Source organism: Rosa rugosa, chromosome 1 (assembly GCF_958449725.1).
Source record: "Rosa rugosa chromosome 1, drRosRugo1.1, whole genome shotgun sequence".
Taxonomy (NCBI): domain Eukaryota; kingdom Viridiplantae; phylum Streptophyta; class Magnoliopsida; order Rosales; family Rosaceae; genus Rosa; species Rosa rugosa.
In genome coordinates, this window is record NC_084820.1 from 38,853,209 (window position 1) to 38,871,138 (window position 17,930).

Genomic DNA, 17,930 nt, shown 5'->3' on the forward strand with positions numbered 1-17,930 from the left:
AACCACTCTGATATTAAAAATAAAAAAATTACCGGTATAACCCATTAATACTGTACCCCTGCTACTATTATTCAGTACATCCTTACGAGGATTATTGTAATCTTTCTAATATAGCACGGGGTTCAGGTATTATGTCTCCCGTTGCAAAATATTATTTCAATAAATGAAACCGGCGTGGGGTTCCGCTTTAAAAAAAAAGAAAAAAAAAAAGGGAAAGCACAAAACCCATCAATACTGTGTTCCAAGAGCAGTTACTGAAATTTGTGGAAGTGAAGAATGAAGAGGGAGGCAGGAGAGAGGCAAAGCAATGGGTCGTCGTCGTCTTCATCCTCGGTACCTCTTATCAATTCTCAGTCCTCCTCCTATCCAACTGAGCAGCTTCAATCCGGTTCACAAGTCGAGATGGGTTCCGGAGGCCCCGACCCAGTAACCTGGGAACAAATTGAGAATTCCGAGACCTACCTTGTCTGCTCCATGTACGAGGAGGCAGCCTCATTAGCTTCCTCTATTCTGAAACGTCTTTCTCAACATAGCGAGGCTGATGATGATGAGCTGTATGACATGTTGGAATCGGCTGGTATGGTGCTTGTGCAATCTCTAAAACAACTTGGAAGGTACAGTCTCACTTTTCTATTTACTTTGTTCTAGTTTTCTGCGGTATTTGCTGTTATATGAATCATATAGGCCCTATGCAATCATCTCGAAATAAATCTTTACTATGATGGAAGGCTTCATATGCAGTTCAACAGTGTATATACCATTTACTGATTATTTATCTATATAACTTGTGACCTAAATTTGGGTTTGCAGGACACCGGAGATTCTGAATGAGCTCAAATTATCATTTGCCTCCATTCCTGCTATCCCTGTTCAAGTTCTTCTTACTGGGTACTCTTTATATCTTGCTCCATTTTATTCAGTCTTTCTTTGATAAGTATGTCATATGTTTTTAGGATATTGCTTAATTTTAAACGTCCGGCAGTTCATGTCAATTTTACAATTGATGTTTAAGGAGTTAGATAACTATTGACGGAATTAACGTGACATATTTAGGGTAGTGTTTATTACAGCTCATTGGATCTATTCAGAAGTGTTTGTTGGCCCTTAAAGTCCTCATTGGATCGTTTCTTTTCTTTTCAAAAGAGGGAATTGGGAAAAATTAATCTGAAAAAAACTCCACCACTTCTTTATTGAATGGGGTTTTGCATCATTTTGTTCGTTCTTCATAGAATACATACATCTATCTGTCCTGCTTTTGGAGCATCGAACAAAAAAAGTTTCTAGTAGATATACGCTCAATGTATAGGAAGGTGGAAAAAGTTAAAAGTCTCAAGGAATCTTCGTATTTCCATCCAATGTAGAGGAGCACCAAATATAGAGAAGTTTGATTAACGTAGCTTTTGGTTTGAGTTAGGAAAGTGGATCCCTTGTTCACACGATAGTTTATATATCTTGTATGCACATAAGAGTTTTGCTAAAAGCATCAGTGGAAAAACTTCATTTTTATTTTTCTATCTCATTTTGTTTGTCAGGGTATGCTTTTATATTTCAGAAGGGCATTCTCTTGGTATTCAAGAATTTCTGGAAGTGTTCCTTAGCGGTTGGAGTTTTGTGGATGGAAAATGTTATGTTCTTGTTGGTAAAGAATACAATGCAGATTATACAAAAAGACATGATGGGCATTTTGTTTTGGGTATTGATAAGTATCTTGAAGTAGTTGAGGTGTATACTTTGAATGTGCTGGGAACCATTTTGAATGATGTTGACCTTGCTACCTCTTGGGTCGAGAATGCTAAAATACCTGAGGACAGAAGACAGGTAAACATATACATGCATCTTATGTTGGAGACAGCACCACGAGAATTGATTTAGGTGGTCATATTGGATATACACTATATTTAGTTACATGTAAGCAAATTTGCCTTTCTTTGTGAAAAATTTCACCATGGGTTTAAATTATTTTATAACTGTGTAGTGAAGCTTCCTATATAATGCCATTCCACTCAGCAATCTCTCTTATCTACATCTGCACTTTCTTGGCCTGGTGATTCTCGGCAAGTGCAAATGGGAATGGTTTAAGACAAAACAAGGATCCTTTGTTTCTGCCTGCTAAAATGGTTTTAAGACAAAACACATGAGATATTTTTCTGATTGAGCTTCAGTCTTGGTTTCCATGATGAGATTGAGCTTTTGTGCTTCGTATATATGTTGCGCTTGCTGTTATTTAGGAAACTTTTTGTGTACTAGAAGCTTAATCCCTTTAAAGTTTAAAAAAATAAGAATGCTTTATGATTCCAACTTGAAATGGATGCTTCCTACCTTGCTGGATTGTCGAGTAGCTAGGCCACAGAAGTTCTGCACACACTCCATTTGTTGAATATTAATCTGTCATCTATTTGATTTTCCACATAACTTCTCTGATGGTAACATGTGTGGAAGTTTCAGTATTCTTTTTTCTTATTTTAAAAATGTCCTCATTGCAAAGGAGCAGATAGTTGTGAATTATTAGAAGTGGAAACTCTAAATGTTTTGTATTTTCTTTATTTATGGGAGTACTATCTTTCTGCCTTTTGCATGGTGAGTCATACACTCCTTAATGTGAACAAGTTGGGCTCACTCACTTATCCAAGAAGTTGTGAGATGAATCAGATGACAATGTCCTTTTCTTGAATTGTTAACCTAATGCTGAGTTGAGTAAATTTAACTCAGAATGGTATGTTACATTGATCAAATTGATAGATTAAAAGAGTTGAAACCATGTTAAATTTATCCGTGTCTTCTTATAGGTACTTCTGAGAAGATTACACTCACTACATTCAATTAAAGCCACCAACGCATCACAAGGATCCTTCTCATCTTTGCTGGTGGATAACTACGAAGATCCTTCACCTGAGGGACGCCCAAAAGTGAAATATCCTCTAAACGGAGATACTGCTAAGAAACAAGCAGTTTTAAAGTTGTCGAAAAGATTAGAACCATGCCTCTGGTGGTTCCGTACCATTACTCTGAAGTTTGGGAATACTCGGTTGGTAATATCTAATGGAAAGATTGCCCTGGGCTGCTTGATTCTGCTCATATCTTATGTTTTGCAGAGAAAACGAGCTACCTTAAAGAGGTGAGAGATATCTCTCTTCCATATTTGATATGTATGCATTCAACACTAATGGTAAAATATCGATTCTTTTTTCCTCATATCCATCTTCAAAGTATTTACATAACCTTGCTAATTTCGGCAAAATGGATCTGTGTGATGAACATGATTCAGGATCTTCATATAATCAGCGTCTTTTGTTTTCTTGCTGCTCTGAGTTACCAATTAGAATGACCTGGCCACTGATTGGGTGGATAATTGAGCAAATTTTTGAAAAAGCAATGGTCACTTTTAAGTTTCTGATGTTAGAATTTGTGCAGTTAAGGTCAACGAGGACCAATTGACTGCAACTTTCACTTATGCAAGTTGACTAGAAAAGACCTCTGAGCTGTACAAGACTTTTGGTTGACATTCTATATGCGATCAACAATGAAACACTTTATCAGTCTGTTAGATGGAGATAATGATGATTCACATGACAGATTTTAAAGAATTGATTGCAACAGAATAATACTGGAGATGTGTTGATATCTGGTTGTAAGGCCTTGCTTGGACTGCTTTCTCCTAAAGACAACAATATATCTCATGTCTATTTGGAACTTTGGAAAGACATATTCGTTTATTTTAGATAGAGTGCAGAGTTAATAGACATGAGATATATTTGAAAGAAACTTACAAAGATAACAATACATGGCATGAGGTGGGCGTTCTTAATGCATAGCATGTCCAAAGTGGAGCACATTGTTTATATAAATGAATTCATGGTCTGTAGACTCGAATAATTCTATATTGCCACAATGTAGATTTAGAAGGGTGTTTTGGTCGGGTGACTTTCTATATTATTGACTGAACCATCAATTGTTTACTGAATATGTTGCTTCTCCATTTTTCGTTATTCAGTTTTCCTCATGTTTCCTTTATGTATTGGGTACGTTACTTCATTTCCACAACATCTCTCATAGATATTCTTTTGCAGGATTGTTCAGAGACAAGCCTTGTCAATGAAAAATGCTTTAGTAGACTTGTGGCAGCTTGCATTTTCATACCAGGTGAACCCTCTAGCTGCTGTTCAACCTTTGGGTGCTGCAGCAAGGGCAGACCAGTGATATTCTTCGGGGATACTTATAGACTTATAGTGCAGGTTCTAAGCAGACATAGTACGAAACAAATGCGCACTGCTTGTGCTCTTTTACCTTGGTTTATAATTTCAGATGTTGCATTTAACTCCTTACCTCAGTTCAACCGTCTATTTTCTTTTCCTCACATGGTATTGGGGAATCACCAAACAATCCGTGTACGGACTGCAGATGATTGAATAAATGATATCCTGATTAATACTAGACACCACTCCCTCAAAAATCTGTGAGATCATGAATAGTTATTTGGAGTCTCGGCAAACTACAGGCATGTGAAGCCCAACCGTCTGGGCTGCTTCACCTCGTAAAATAGGATGTAGTGCAGTGAGTTGCATACCCTGTTTAACCAACAAGGGTTAACTTTAGTGAACAACCCGTAAGCACCAGACTTAACTCGTTCATCACTAAATCGAAAATGTAAGCCCAATAAAGAAGAACAATAACCAAGTTGGGAAACCTAAGTTCCATCGGGACACAAGAAGACTACACTACTATCACTCACATACTATAGAGTATAGTAACAGTTGTCACTGCTAGTCTGCTACGGACAGAGAAAAGAGGGTACTCCATGCATCTTCAAAACATTATAACAAGCTTGTAACCAAAAAACAAAAAACCTTATAACAAGCAGGAAACAGAGAGATGGCGTCGCAAACCCTGCAACAACGTTTTCATGCTTACCTTGTGCCACATTCTTTTGATTATGTAGGCTATTTCATAGTCATTGCATATCCTATATAATCAAGCGGGCTAATGTTGATACTAAAAAAAAAAAAAAAAAATTCATTCCATGCCTAAGTGGTATTCAATATACAATACGAAAATAAGAAAAGTGAGTAATATCTGAAAAGATGAATTATGGACTTTAATAACTTAAAGCCCATTGTGCTAGAGAGATAATTCTCGATCTCGTATTTAACTTTTTGGTTTCTACTTGGGACCAAAATTCAGGTTTGACAATCTAATTCTTTACATGGGCATGCAAAGAAGAGAGAATCCAAACCCTAGGCTAATGTCACATGCCTTAACGATAAAATCAATAATATTTCTAGCCGCACAAATGACAGTATCTGCTTTTAGCTTGCAGTGTTTCATTTTCTTCTACTCCAAATAATTTCTCCTTTTATTTGTTCTCAGTTTTAGCTTGCTACAAGCTATTCCAAAAGTAGCGTGCAACTCTTCTCAATGAGATGCACCTTTATTAATTCAACTGAGACAATAGCCACACAGCAGCTCTTCCCTAGAATTCTAGGGAAAAATTCTAGTGCAAGAAAAGTTTAGAAATGCTCGTTTCTTCTTTCACTTCTTTAATTATATAGCAATCCGTTATTAGTTAATAGGATTCTGAATTGCCTCATACAAGTTTAGGCCAGCTGATGTTCATGAGACTTGGAAAACACTGCAAACGATGATTGATTGATTTTCACACATTTTTATGTTTTAATTCTCAAATATTGCATCTAACTCCAGATTAATCATGCGAGAAAGACTAAATAGGCATCAAGTATCAACTGGAGACTGCACATCGATCATGTCAGATCGATATAAGTTATAAACTGAATCAACCAAATCGAGGAGATGTACTTTTGGAGAACCTTGCCTAACATCAGATTAACGACAGTGATTACTAAGGAGATGACCATGATCACCCCTGAGCATTTACAGATAACCAATACTTGATCAAACAATAACAGATTTTTAAGATCCTACTCCCATTTCATTCTCAAATTAAATGATGTTTGATCAAATACTGTATCTCCAAAATACCCCCCTCTCTATCGTCTTCACCCAAAAACACATTTTTCTACTTTGGCATCCGAGGATACTTGAGAGGCATTGTTTCCATGTCTTTCCCATCACTACTATACCAAGGAACTTCAAGTCGAATTGAATGCATAAACGAAGATATCAACAAACCACTAATAGTAAAAGCTAATTCATTCACAAGTGAAAGGACTACAAACATTGAACCCACAAATATTATTATTCCCACACGACAATAGCATTACAACTAAAAGCATATCGAGCAAAATAATGTACGCATATTACATCAGGGGATGTAATTAAGTGCACTAAAAAAACATTTGTCTTTACAGTTTGTTAACATGGAAATAAACTATTGGAGTCTAACTAAACGATAACTATATATCTCCAAGGGGAAGCTGTTGAACAAAGAATTTGAATCATCACCCCGTGGCTTGGTCTTGCTTCTGCTTTCTCCAGAAAGATTTGATTACTGAAATCAAAGGACTTTGCACAATCGAACCAACTATCAGTCTCACCTTCAGACCAGCTGGGGTGGGGTTATCTTATTTCCCTTGAAATTGTTGAGGCTTTTGGTAAGCATCAGAGCAGTAGCATAACACTCTCGTCCTGAGGAATTTCGAAGCTTCAAGTCAGTAGCAGTATGAGTAGTTGATGACATCAATTTGTTTATGAAGGCGAAACCTTTTCACACACGACGAGTCTCACTATTGGATTCAGCTTTTGTTGGCTACTTTTCTTTGCCCTGTAATCGTTAAGCAATTTGACAAGAATGGCCATTTGTGAAGGAGGTAAGAGCCTTGTGAGCACGGTCAACAGCAGAGGAACATCAACTATTTGAGTAGCTGTCATTCTCTAAAAGCAGCAATAGCATTAGTACTAGCAGTTCTCCTCTAAATAAATGCACTAGTAGAAGCGCTCCCTGTGTAGATGTTGGATAATCCTTCAAGAAAGGAAAGGCCTTGAAGCTTACAACATAAGTAGGAAAAACATGGGAGTTCATGAAAGAACCACATAATATTAGAACCCTTCAGACTAATTTTGTCCTTGGCTGCATATGCTTTTCCTCCTTAAACCATACTTGAACAGCATATCTTGGGAGGTATTGATTTTTTTTTTTTTTAATGATTTTTTTTTCTTTCTCTATATGGTAAAAATGCTAGTTGTATCAAAAGCTAAATTTTCAACCAAGAGGTAGTTGTCAAACAAGTAAACCTTAGTAGTAAACCTATTACCAATTATTTCCAAAATGAACTTTACAGAACATATCAAATGAACATTACGAAATGATATGCAAGAAACATAGTTTGTGACTAGATAGCAACAGAACAAAACCATACATGATCACTAACCTCTTGACGAATTATTCTGGCCGGAAAAGTTAAAGCCACGGTCAGTTTGCATTGATCCTCAACGAATGAAGTGGCATTTAGCAGAAAATGGAATGGGATATTCTTTTCCTCTTTTAAACCAGTCTCAACTTCTTCCAAGATGCCTAACACATTACAAAAATGCACAGTCCGCCATCCTAGGCAGATCACCGGCTTGATTTGGTCAAGAAACTGTTTCCAGGATGCCTAACAACCTTCAACAATTGTTTCCAAACAGTTGTAACACATCCCTCACATCTACACCAGAAGGATTTCTGGCTAGTTCATCACAGAAGATACGGTTGATTACCTTAAGAACTTCAAGAAGTGCTGCCAGATATCCACATTCATCAGTCTTTAACTCAGCATAAGACTTGCATTTAGCTAGGCCCATTTTGTGCCTAAAGAAACAATACTTGTCGACAACGATTAGATTGTCCCGGCTTTCCTTTGTCCATGCCTCTTCTGTATCATCAAGGATCAAAACATTGGAATAATTGCAGCCAACCACAGCATCCAAACTCTTATATCGCCCCACGATTCCGTGATCCTCGCACGATATCACTCTAGAAACGGAAGTGAAATACTCCTTCCTAGGATCAAGCAGGGCAGCCATTAGACCCGCATAGTACCGGTTACCCTTTGTGTATATATACAGCTCAAACATCTTGCTGGCTTCATCCAAGAATCTCCTGACAAAGGGCCTGAGCTTGGTGATCACAGTTTCAAGCACGAAAACATCTCGATGAGGATGGGTTCCGATCTTGAGATAGTCTTCTTCAGGTGTCAGATTACAGAGTTGAGTGGTGTGGAGGAGTGTGTGATCAAGATCAAGAACCAAGTGGAGCTTTCTGGAATTGGAATTGACACTCAGTGCTCTGGCAAAATTAGGGTTAGAAGAACAATTTGAAACATGAAAAGAAGAAGGAAATGAAAGATTACCATTGAGATCAAGATTTTCCTTCTCCTGAAACAACGTTGGTTGAGACAGAGTTGCCATCTTTGGAATTGAAACCTAAGAGATCGAGCAGAAAGGGAAAGCACAATTTTTTTTTTTTTTTTTGAGAATCACAATTGATTTAGGACAGAGAGAGAGAGAGCTAACGGCTATAAAGGCGTAGCTTATACGCGTACGCGTAGGTGTTACGCTGCTTTTTTTTTGAGATGAATACGCGTTTTGATACAAACTGTATAAGCGTAAAAAGTAGTTTTTTTTTTTTTTTTTCAAAAAATATCGAACTTTAGGAAAATGAGGATTAAATTGCTACTGGACGTGGTTTTTTTTTTATTTTTATTTTATTAAACCTGATTGTGGAGATTTTGTTTATTTGTTTACCGCTTTAGCCTTGTAAAAATAAGAGTTAATTACTTTTAAGTCCAAAAATCATGACCTATTTCGAATTTAATTCGTACGTGTTTTAGGGAATCGATATTTTAGAGAAAATTGTTGTGTGTTCTCATTGATAATAGATGCCTCTTTATATAGAAGATTACAAGACATAGAGCCATAGAATCTGAATCGTACAAGGAAAAGTAATCATACAATGAATGGATATCTCTAAGATATTCTCCAAGATTATCTCTAATTAAAACCATATTACCACTAGGTCAAGTAACCTAGAGTTTGGGCTAGACACAATTCAGATTTACTTAAACACTCCCCCTTGTGTCGCCCAAACGCGGTGCTTCTCTCGTTGCCTCGTTAAAAAACCTTGCCGAGTAACAAAAACTCAGTGGGACAAAAATAACCTCGGTCAAAGGGGAAAAAGAGTACAAAGGGGAAAAAGAGCACAACACACCCTTCATGTTTCGAGACCATACATGTAGACATCTCCCCCTAATGTCTGCATCTCCCCCTTATGACAACGGTCATGGGAGTTCGGATATCTTCCTCAAACGATGCTACCAACATGTTTCTCGAAAGTGGAATTTAGGCAATGACTTAGTGAGCAAGTCTGCCTTACTGTCCTCAGATCGAACCTAGTTCGCTTTGTTCTTGAGGAGAGTCTGTTGTTGATGTTTATCCTTGGTGTTGTCACTTTTGATGTAGCCTTGCTTCATTTGTTCAAAATAAGCAGCATTATCCTAATAATGCTCGTAGGCTCATCTGTGGTAGACTTCAAACCACAATTGTTGTGAAAAGGGTCTATTCTATAGACTTCCAAGATATCACGGTCTTTACCCATGGTGAACACTTAACCAGTTTGGGAATGACCTTTGTGTGGGTCAGAGAGATACCCAATATCAGCAAAACCTTCCAAAACACATGTTGTTTTGGGATGGGGATAGTGGACGCAGGCCAGTGTTGGCAGCATTCCTGGTGTGTGATGGGTCTGAATTCATCATCTCTCTGTAGGGATAGAACAAGCCCATATCAATCGTACATCTCAAGTACCGAAAGATATCTCTTACACCACTCTAATGGCGTCGCGTTGGCGCAAAGCTATATCTAGCTAACAAGTTCACAACATATGAGATGTCCGGTCTTGTGCATTGAGCTAAGTACAATAATGCGCCTATTGTACTTAAGTAATACACTTTTTCCTCTAGCACATCTTTGTCATCATCTTTCGAACGAAGATGATCCTTTTCAGGATCAAGACTTCAGACGATCATGGAGGTGCTTGAAGACTTTGACCTTGTCAAAATTCCTAAGCATCTATCAACACGATGCTTAAGTTCCAAACTGAGATATAATCGTGTTCTCCCAAAATTCTTCATCTCAAACTCGGATTTCAAGTGTTCAGCGATTTTTCCTCAACTCTTTAGGGGCTTTCAATGAAGATCATGTCTAACATGAATTGCAATAGAACCCGAAAATTGTTATCAAAACGCGTGGACATATCCCTTCCCAATCAAATAGTCACTTTAGTGAGCGTTTCAATCTCTTTGTAAAACGCGCTCCGTGGTCTAGAGCCACTTGACTTGGGTAAATGAAGTTCACCATGAACCTTCATGTATATTCCGTACCTAGGGTAGCTGCATGTTCAGTTATTTGAAACTACCAAACTAACAGGGTAGTGGAGTGCAATGCCATCCATTACGAGAGAATATGTCTCATCGTAGTCGATTCCAGGGCGTTTTGTGAGAAGCCTTGCGCCATAAGGCGAGATTGCCATCTCTGTTTCTCATCATGCTTTCTAATGAAGACCCATTGGTCAATAGGTTTTATGTCAGGAAGTGTTGGCATCACTGGCTCAAAAACATTCCTCTTCGTTAGAGAATCCAACTTAACCTGGATCGCATCTTTCCATTTAGGCCAAATTTCTCTGCATTGGTATTCATTCATCAATGGAGCGTGGTTCGATATCATCGGACTCAACACACTCATGCGCAACTACATCATCAATTATGATGGAGTTTCTATCCCACGTCTCATGTACACTAGTGTAATTTTCAAAGAGCTCTATATTCTCAGGAATAGGTTCTGACGTTGAGGCGTCCCCCAACGATAACCATAATCAGGAAGATTCTCATGAGACGGATTTTGAGTCTTGATGATAAAAGGATTGGAATGTGCCAAAGTATCATTCGAACCCACGGGCCTCCCATGCATCCTAGCTGGGGCCATGTCCTATAACACCAGAGTGCCACTCACTTTGGCGTTGGCGCCATGCCTATCTCCATGTAGGGTGGCGCTACGTCCTCTTGCAGTGACGTCTTTCCTTGCAGGCATGTTTGCAGCAGATATGTGTGATCTCGTCACTTTAACTAGGATCGAGATGAGACATAGTGGGGACAGACCTCGACAATTCCTGTCGTTCCTGCTGAACATCTGTGTTCTTTTCTCCCCCTAACGACGGGAAGATTGTCTCATCAAAGTGACATCCGCAAATCTAGCGGTAAAGAGATCGCCTAGCAAGGGCATTAAGTGGCAGACGATTGTTGGAGTCTCAAATCCAACGTAGTTGCCCATTCGTTTGTAAGGACCCATCATAGTGCGTTGTGGTGGCGCAATTGGCACATAAATGGCACACTCAAATATGCGTAAGTACGATACTTGTACCCAGTCACTAGCTGTAACACAGAGGTAGATCGAGTGGCGGTGAGTCGTAGACGAATTAGCATAGCTGCATGCGATATTGCATCACCCCAAGCAAAAATAAGGAGATGGGTGCGCATTACCAATATCTGAACTACCATCGTAGTCGATTCCGCGAGAACGTTTGAGTGTGTTCATGGGAATATGATGTCCAACATCAATCCCATTGTAATAACCATCGAAAGTCTTCGATGTAAACTCTCTAACAGTGTCAAGTCCAATTGATGGAATAGGATGATCCGGGGAGTGAGCCCGTTGTCATATGATATGTGCTAGGAGTGTAGCATAAGCAGCATTACAAGTGGACAATGGCACAACACGTGACCAGCGTGTTTGTGTGTCAACCAACATCATGAGATATTTAAACGTCCGCAAGTTGGTTGAACTAGTCCACAGAATCCCACGGATTCTATCTAAGAACAGAATGAGTATTTTTATATCCTTTGCATAGGACAGTCTCAGTCCTAACTTCCTTAAGGAACAGGCTTTGTAAAACAAGGGAGACATTGTATAAGCTACCAATGAGGATTTTGGTTGGGCCTGAGCGTCTGAAATGCTATTTGAAGCAAAGTTGGTGATTGCAGCATCACCTAGTGCGCCATCACCATGAAGGCCATCCATGGCCTCATGGGTAGGGACTGTGCCAGCCCTAGGCTGGTGGTGGATTGTGGCGGTGCTAGAGGCAGCGGCAGCGGTCACACTTAGTCCAGGAACCAACTTTTGATTCATACTTCGTTTCGCTCAAGAGAAAGGATGTCCATGTGAAGTCTTTAGTAGACGGATCATCATATCGATCATGACTATGATGACCTATCCTGTTGTGACAAAGCCAATATGTGTCTGAATCCAAGAGATCTTCTCTTATAACTTTATTGGATTTAATAGCTCGAATAGTGACATAGAGTCCACTAGAGAGACACATAAACTTCTCTAAAATGCGCCTTTGTTCGCAATTGTTAGAGGTATTGCAAAGGAACTCATTTCCATTCTCTACATGCGTTTTCGCATGGAATCCATTGGCTATTCATAGGTGTGATTGGCCCTAGGAGTGTAGAGAGTTTCCGTGACAGTAATTAAGGTGCCATTTGGCAAGTGGAACTTGGGCTATTCCATGTCCTTGAATTAATTCTGATGGCCCAGCCATCATAGTCACAAAGTAATATGCTCAGAATCAAAATGAAGTCATAATGAAAAGAACTCGAAATTTTATTCATAAGCCAATGGAGTTACATCATTGTCTCTTTGACGAAAGAAAATCTAATCCAAAATACTAGCTAATGCAAAACAATGGTAGTCGTCTAACTTCTTTCGGTAACTCCAAAATAAATGTGACCAGGTGAGTAGAGAGATGTCGGTGGAGCAAGGCTCGCTTAAGTACCACTAATCTCAGAACCTTCCTAGACATCCACTACGAAAATATATGGCAATTGCCTATTACATCTCTTGGAAAATAAAAAGACTTAATCAAAATCTCCAGTCTCTGGATCTTGGCCTTTGAAGTCTTCAACCCTTAGAGTGAGATAGTCATCTTGATCTGCTTGCTCCATGTAATTTGCTTCCATTGCTTCACGATACGTCTTGTACGCGTTAGCAACATTCTGGGGTGCATTACATGCTTTAGCCCAATGTTCGAACGCTCCACATCGAAGACAAGCATCATCATGGTCAGGCTCCCTTGATTGAGGCGCACTTAGAGCGCGTTGGGGACGGCTATGATCCTTGGTGGCGCCACCACCATAGCCGGAGGCTCTGCCCCTCTCTCTCTTCACACATTGACCTCTACGGTTCCGTGCATGCCTATCTTGGCGGTTTCCTTTTTGGGGCGAGAATATGGACCAGAATGTCCAGAATAATCTATTTCCTTAGGGTTTCGCTCCTGGCGCCCTCCCTTAGGGGTGAGACTATAATTAGACTCCGGAATTGGCTTTTCTCCCACGGGTCTAGAGTTATAGTTCTTCACAAGTATGTTGTCGATCGTGCTTTTCAGCTACGTTCATGGCTCCAATAAGCTCATGAAATCTTGTGATGCGTCCAACATTGACATAAATCCGATAGTTTTTGGCTATCATCAATGCAGAGACGGGGAAGGTAGAGAGAGTCTTCTCGATCAACCTCGTATCAATGATCTTCTGCCCACAGAATTCCATCAAAGACTTGATACGAAATGCTTCCAAATTATAGTCAAGTACAGACTTGAAATCACAGAAGCGGAGGCTATGCCATCTCACTTCTAAATCCGGAAGCAAGGAGTCACGAACGTTGCCAAAACGCTGCTCAAGTTCTACCCATAGTTTTCTGGGGTCTTCCTCATTGAGGTACTTATTTTGGAGTGCATCATTCATGTGCCTTGTCATGAGAATTATGGCTTTATCTTCATTGGCCTCTCTCATAGCTCTATTCGCTTCAAAAGCGGCAGCTTGTTGAGGAGTAAGCACGTTCTGACTTGGCTCTTGGATCGTACTTAGGATCTCATCAGCCTTAAGATGCTGGTGCACATCACGGACCCACTTGTTGTATCATGTGCCTGTTGTCTCTAGTGGAGCGAAGCTCAACTTGTTCAGGTTACTCATCCTGAAAAACAACAAAAGATTAGGGTTAGGTTCGAAGCGAAAAAGGCTACCACGAAAACAATAAAAATTTCTGAGCGTAGTCGCTTCCAAGAAATTAGGAATTTCTGAGTGTAGTCGCTTCCAAGAAATTCGATTCCAAGAGGGGTTGGATTAGATCGAAACAATGATGTTTGTGGTCGATCGTTTTATCTCAACAAACTCTAAGTTTGGAGGACTCTACAAGCTCCAAGCTTGGAGTGAGCACAAACACCGACAATTCGGCTTAATTTGGTCTCCCCTATGATGAAGAAAGGGGGGTAGAAGAAGGGAGGTTGCAAGTCCCCGAGAAAAAGAAGAGAAAAGAAATAAAAACTTCAAAAACGGGAACTTTTAGTAAAAAATACCTCAAAATAGGTCGCCGGAAAATTTGGCCGGAAAAGTACTCGGAAAAGTCCTCGACTGCGGTCGGCGGTGACCTTTCGCTGGAGCTGCTGACATGGCACCAGCTGCTGAAGTGGAAGCTAACGTTGACACTGACGTGTCAAAGGTTTTGTGCTAACATCAATGGGCTTTGGGCTTACGTCAGCGGGCTTCTGGGCTTGGTGGGCTGAGTCAGCTGTGGGCTTCTTCCTTCTCCTCTGGGCTGGGCCACGTCGTTTTCTTCTGGGCTGGACCTATTTGAGCAGATTGGACAGAGGCTGGAAAAGGCAGGCTGCGGTTCAAGGCACCGTAGCTTCTGGTGGCCAGTTCTGGTGACTTCAGGCCGGTTCCGGGAATTGACACTAAATCCCAACTTGCATATCCATTCACAAAAGCCTTGTCAGTTGCAAATTTTAAGAGACATACAGAGAATATGGGAGTATTGTCTAGTTTGGAAGCTTGAGTTCAGTGGGAGTTTGGAGTCATTTTTGAATTTTTATTTTTGTGTAACAGTTCCAATTCAGTTTTGAATTTTCTAATATTTGTATTTTGCATTTGCAAGTTATAAATAAATTTGAGGTATTTCAGAAAGTGATTATTTATTTATGGATGTTGTGACTATTCTGAAATCTTGTTTTGATTATTTCATTTTGAGCATTGTGTGTTATTAGGTGAACTGTTATGCTTGCATAGATTTTCAGTTATAGAAAAAAAAAAACAACTACAAGTTCACTGGTGTTTAGAGGTTGTTGTCAAGATTTTGAAAAGATTTTGTTTTATCAAAATCATTCTGATGGACTGGGAGCATAATGGCCCTACAAGTAGATATACTTGCCATACAGCTTCATTGTTATCACTTAAAGCTTATGTGAACACAATAGCTGATGTTAGTGGTTTTTAACCAATGTGTTGTTCCAAACTTAGTGGGTTCTAAATTCTGCATTAGTTTTTGTGTTTGACCAAGCTAAATGAGATCTGAGTTTTTACATGTTTCAAGTGCACACTTTAGTTGTTGTTTATTTCAAGTTATTGGATCAATTGTTCTGCAAATAGACAATGTTAGTCCAAGTGGGAGAATGTTAGAATAAAGTGGAGTTAACATTATCTAATTACATTAAGTAAATGAACAAATGATTTAACTGGATAAATAACAAGAAATATGTAAATATAACTCTAGTATCGAGATGTATATCTCTTGATAGAAGTAGGACTCTCATTGCTAATAACCTGATTAATATGAAGTATTGTGATAAAACTTAAGTCTCCTTTCTGATAAACTTGAAGTAGAATTAGGACTCCTGATGGGATGAGTCCGAGGATAAAGTTTTGGCCAATATAACCACTGCAAGTGGCCTAGTGGTTCTTACCTAGTTGGGTGTGCTCCCCAACCTAGATTCGAACCCCGAAGCTGTCAAAGTGGCCAGGCACTGTGCTGCAATGCACAGTTGGAGCATTTCACATGCGCTGAAGAGGTTTATCTTGGGCCTAGGAAGCTTTTGGGTTCCCCTTGACAAAGTAAAAAAAAAAAACGTTTTGGCCAATATATAAGGAGGAGAAAGTCTCTATGTTCAACTGCCTTTTGCATACATTTTCAGTCCCATTCTGAAGCATTAAGTGTTGAAGCATAGAAGACTTTCCTCCATAGTACGGCTGCTCATTTCTGATCCTTGAAGATGTCTGTCTCGATGAATGCTCTTGGACAAACTGTGGCTGCTGGGATTGAAAGTGTGAATCCAGGTGGTTAATTATTCCTAAACCGACTAAGAAAGCTTCTGGTGTGTTGCATAATTTGTTTGGTTCTTGTTGCAGGTGCTTTTGTTATGTGGTTTTGTGATCGATCTTGTGTGATTCATGTTTTCTAACATGGGACACTCACAATCAGTCCCTCCAATTCCAACAGTTAATAGCAGGGTAGGTTCAAAAATGAAATATGTTACAGTGCATAATAGCTCATGGCGGAAACATTTCTAATATAGTCTCGTCCTCCTGCATGCATGCCGTTTGCTTTAGGGAGTACCCTTAGTTGAGACTTTGCTTTAGGGAGTAGCCTGTTGGAGAGAGAGAGGTCGTCAACAGAAAAGTACACATGCATGTCTAGCTACCTCCCGTAGAACATTGTTCCCTAATTATTTTATTCTTTAGATATTACTCTTTTTCTTCCCATGAACTACCTAAACCCCCTATTCCAACTTACACACGTCTCATTGTTTTATATATAACACAGACCTGCCATCTTTACGTGCTTGTTTTTTAGACACAATTGAACTTTCATCTGTACTACTAGGTTATATTATTTAATCCTTATTATTTATATCCAACATTGCCTTTTCATTCGCATCAGAAAAAGGGTCAAGGTCTCTGTAAGCTTCTTGTTCTGATATGTTTGTTTAGATATATGTTACTTCAATGACTTTTTGCTTTGAGTAGTTTTTCTTCAAAATGATATAAAGAATTGCCAGTATTAACTGTGTTTGTGTTAATAGATAGAAGTTGATATATCATCTATATATATAGGATGCACAGGAAGAGTAATGGCACACCAGGAGCAGTACCAGCATGTGCAGCATGCAAGCATCAAAGGAAAAAGTGCAAAGAAGGTTGCACTTTGGCACCTTTTTTTCCAGTGGAGAGGAATCGAGAATTCCAAGCCGTGCACAAAGTTTTCGGGGTTAGCAATGTAACAAAGATGGTGAAGAATGCCAATGAAGCGAACCGGAGAAAGGTTGTTGATTCATTGGTATGGGAAGCTCTTTGCAGGCAAAAAGACCCGGTGCTTGGTCCTTACGGAGAGTATAGGATGATTTTCGATGAGCTCAAGATGTATAAAAATCATGAGAACCAAACGGTTCCTTTACAAGTGCAAAAGGGCATGTGTTACAAATCTCTGACGGATTTAGTTGCTTGGAACTATGAAACTAATGGGATTAGCAATGGAATAAATGGAGGAAATGGAATCACTACTACTAATAACAATTTGGATTATGATCTTCAGGTTAACGAAAACGTCAGAATCGATTCAGTCCCGCCATATGGTTATCCTTTAACTTGTGAGCAAGAAATTGCAGCAGAGAAGATAAAGCAAGTAAAAATAGCTGCCGATTCCATTGTTGTTCCAGTAGTACACCAGCAGGGGCATTCTATCAACAACATTAATCAGCAGTACTATATTTCAGGTAAATAAATTCTTATTCATAATATCGGATCTGTTTCATATTGTTTGAGATCTAGAAAATTCATTACTTCATGTGATCATACACCATTGAGTCGGCCAATTTGACAGTTAGAAATTAGAATTAATGCTGTTCTTTTAATTTATCTATAAGTAATGTATGTTTTAATAATTAAGCTGATAAAGTTTCTCCTATTTTTGTTTCATTTTAGGTCAACTTAATCAACTCATTGGCAAGCCATTAGAAAGGACAATATGGGAAGGCGGATCGTAATATATTTTGATTGATTAAACAGTTTCCTTACTTTCCTATCAATCGATCGACTGCATTCAATCGATCGACTGCATTCAGGAGAGGATATACTCTAAGCTATTATATATGTCATGTT

At 39.1% G+C, this 17,930-nt stretch overlaps 3 protein-coding genes across 4 annotated transcripts; 2 read left to right on the forward strand and 1 right to left on the reverse strand.

Moving 5' to 3' along the window:
- Positions 1-230: 230 nt before the first annotated feature.
- LOC133724852 (protein APEM9) lies at positions 231-4,433 on the forward strand. The gene is made up of 5 exons (XM_062151731.1): positions 231-614; positions 811-888; positions 1,533-1,818; positions 2,787-3,115; positions 4,068-4,433. The coding sequence occupies exons 1-5, from the start codon at positions 277-279 to the stop codon at positions 4,195-4,197; spliced, it is 1,161 nt and encodes a 386-aa protein (XP_062007715.1). The 5' UTR covers positions 231-276; the 3' UTR covers positions 4,198-4,433.
- Positions 4,434-6,192: 1,759 nt separating this feature from the next.
- On the reverse strand, positions 6,193-8,429 carry LOC133724854 (RNA polymerase II C-terminal domain phosphatase-like 4). Of its 2 annotated transcripts, none has more exons than XM_062151733.1 (2): positions 7,344-8,429; positions 6,193-6,934 (listed from the first exon to the last, which is right to left on the reverse strand). In XM_062151733.1, exon 1 carries the CDS (start codon positions 8,359-8,361, stop codon positions 7,579-7,581), a length of 783 nt encoding a protein of 260 aa, XP_062007717.1. In that variant the 5' UTR covers positions 8,362-8,429; the 3' UTR covers positions 6,193-6,934; positions 7,344-7,578. The 2 variants fall into 2 exon arrangements, with proteins under 2 accessions (XP_062007717.1, XP_062007718.1); XM_062151734.1 differs by having other exon boundaries at positions 6,193-6,600; positions 6,676-8,429.
- An 8,458-nt stretch (positions 8,430-16,887) lies between these two features.
- Positions 16,888-17,815, forward strand: LOC133727541 (LOB domain-containing protein 2). The gene is made up of 2 exons (XM_062155138.1): positions 16,888-17,545; positions 17,754-17,815. The coding sequence occupies exons 1-2, from the start codon at positions 16,888-16,890 to the stop codon at positions 17,813-17,815; spliced, it is 720 nt and encodes a 239-aa protein (XP_062011122.1).
- Positions 17,816-17,930: the final 115 nt, after the last annotated feature.

Bases quoted from the DNA above. Each gene is read 5' to 3' on its own strand.
- LOC133724852 (XM_062151731.1), top strand. From the start codon at position 277: ATGAAGAGGGAGGCAGGAGAGAGGCAAAGCAATGGGTCGTCGTCGTCT. The intron at 889-1,532 runs GTACTCTTTATA...TTTGTTTGTCAG, and splicing joins GTTCAAGTTCTTCTTACTGG to GGTATGCTTTTATATTTCAG. The intron at 3,116-4,067 runs GTGAGAGATATC...ATTCTTTTGCAG, and splicing joins AAACGAGCTACCTTAAAGAG to GATTGTTCAGAGACAAGCCT.
- LOC133724854 (XM_062151733.1), bottom strand. From the start codon at position 8,361: ATGGCAACTCTGTCTCAACCAACGTTGTTTCAGGAGAAGGAAAATCTT.
- LOC133727541 (XM_062155138.1), top strand. From the start codon at position 16,888: ATGCACAGGAAGAGTAATGGCACACCAGGAGCAGTACCAGCATGTGCA. The intron at 17,546-17,753 runs GTAAATAAATTC...GTTTCATTTTAG, and splicing joins TCAGCAGTACTATATTTCAG to GTCAACTTAATCAACTCATT.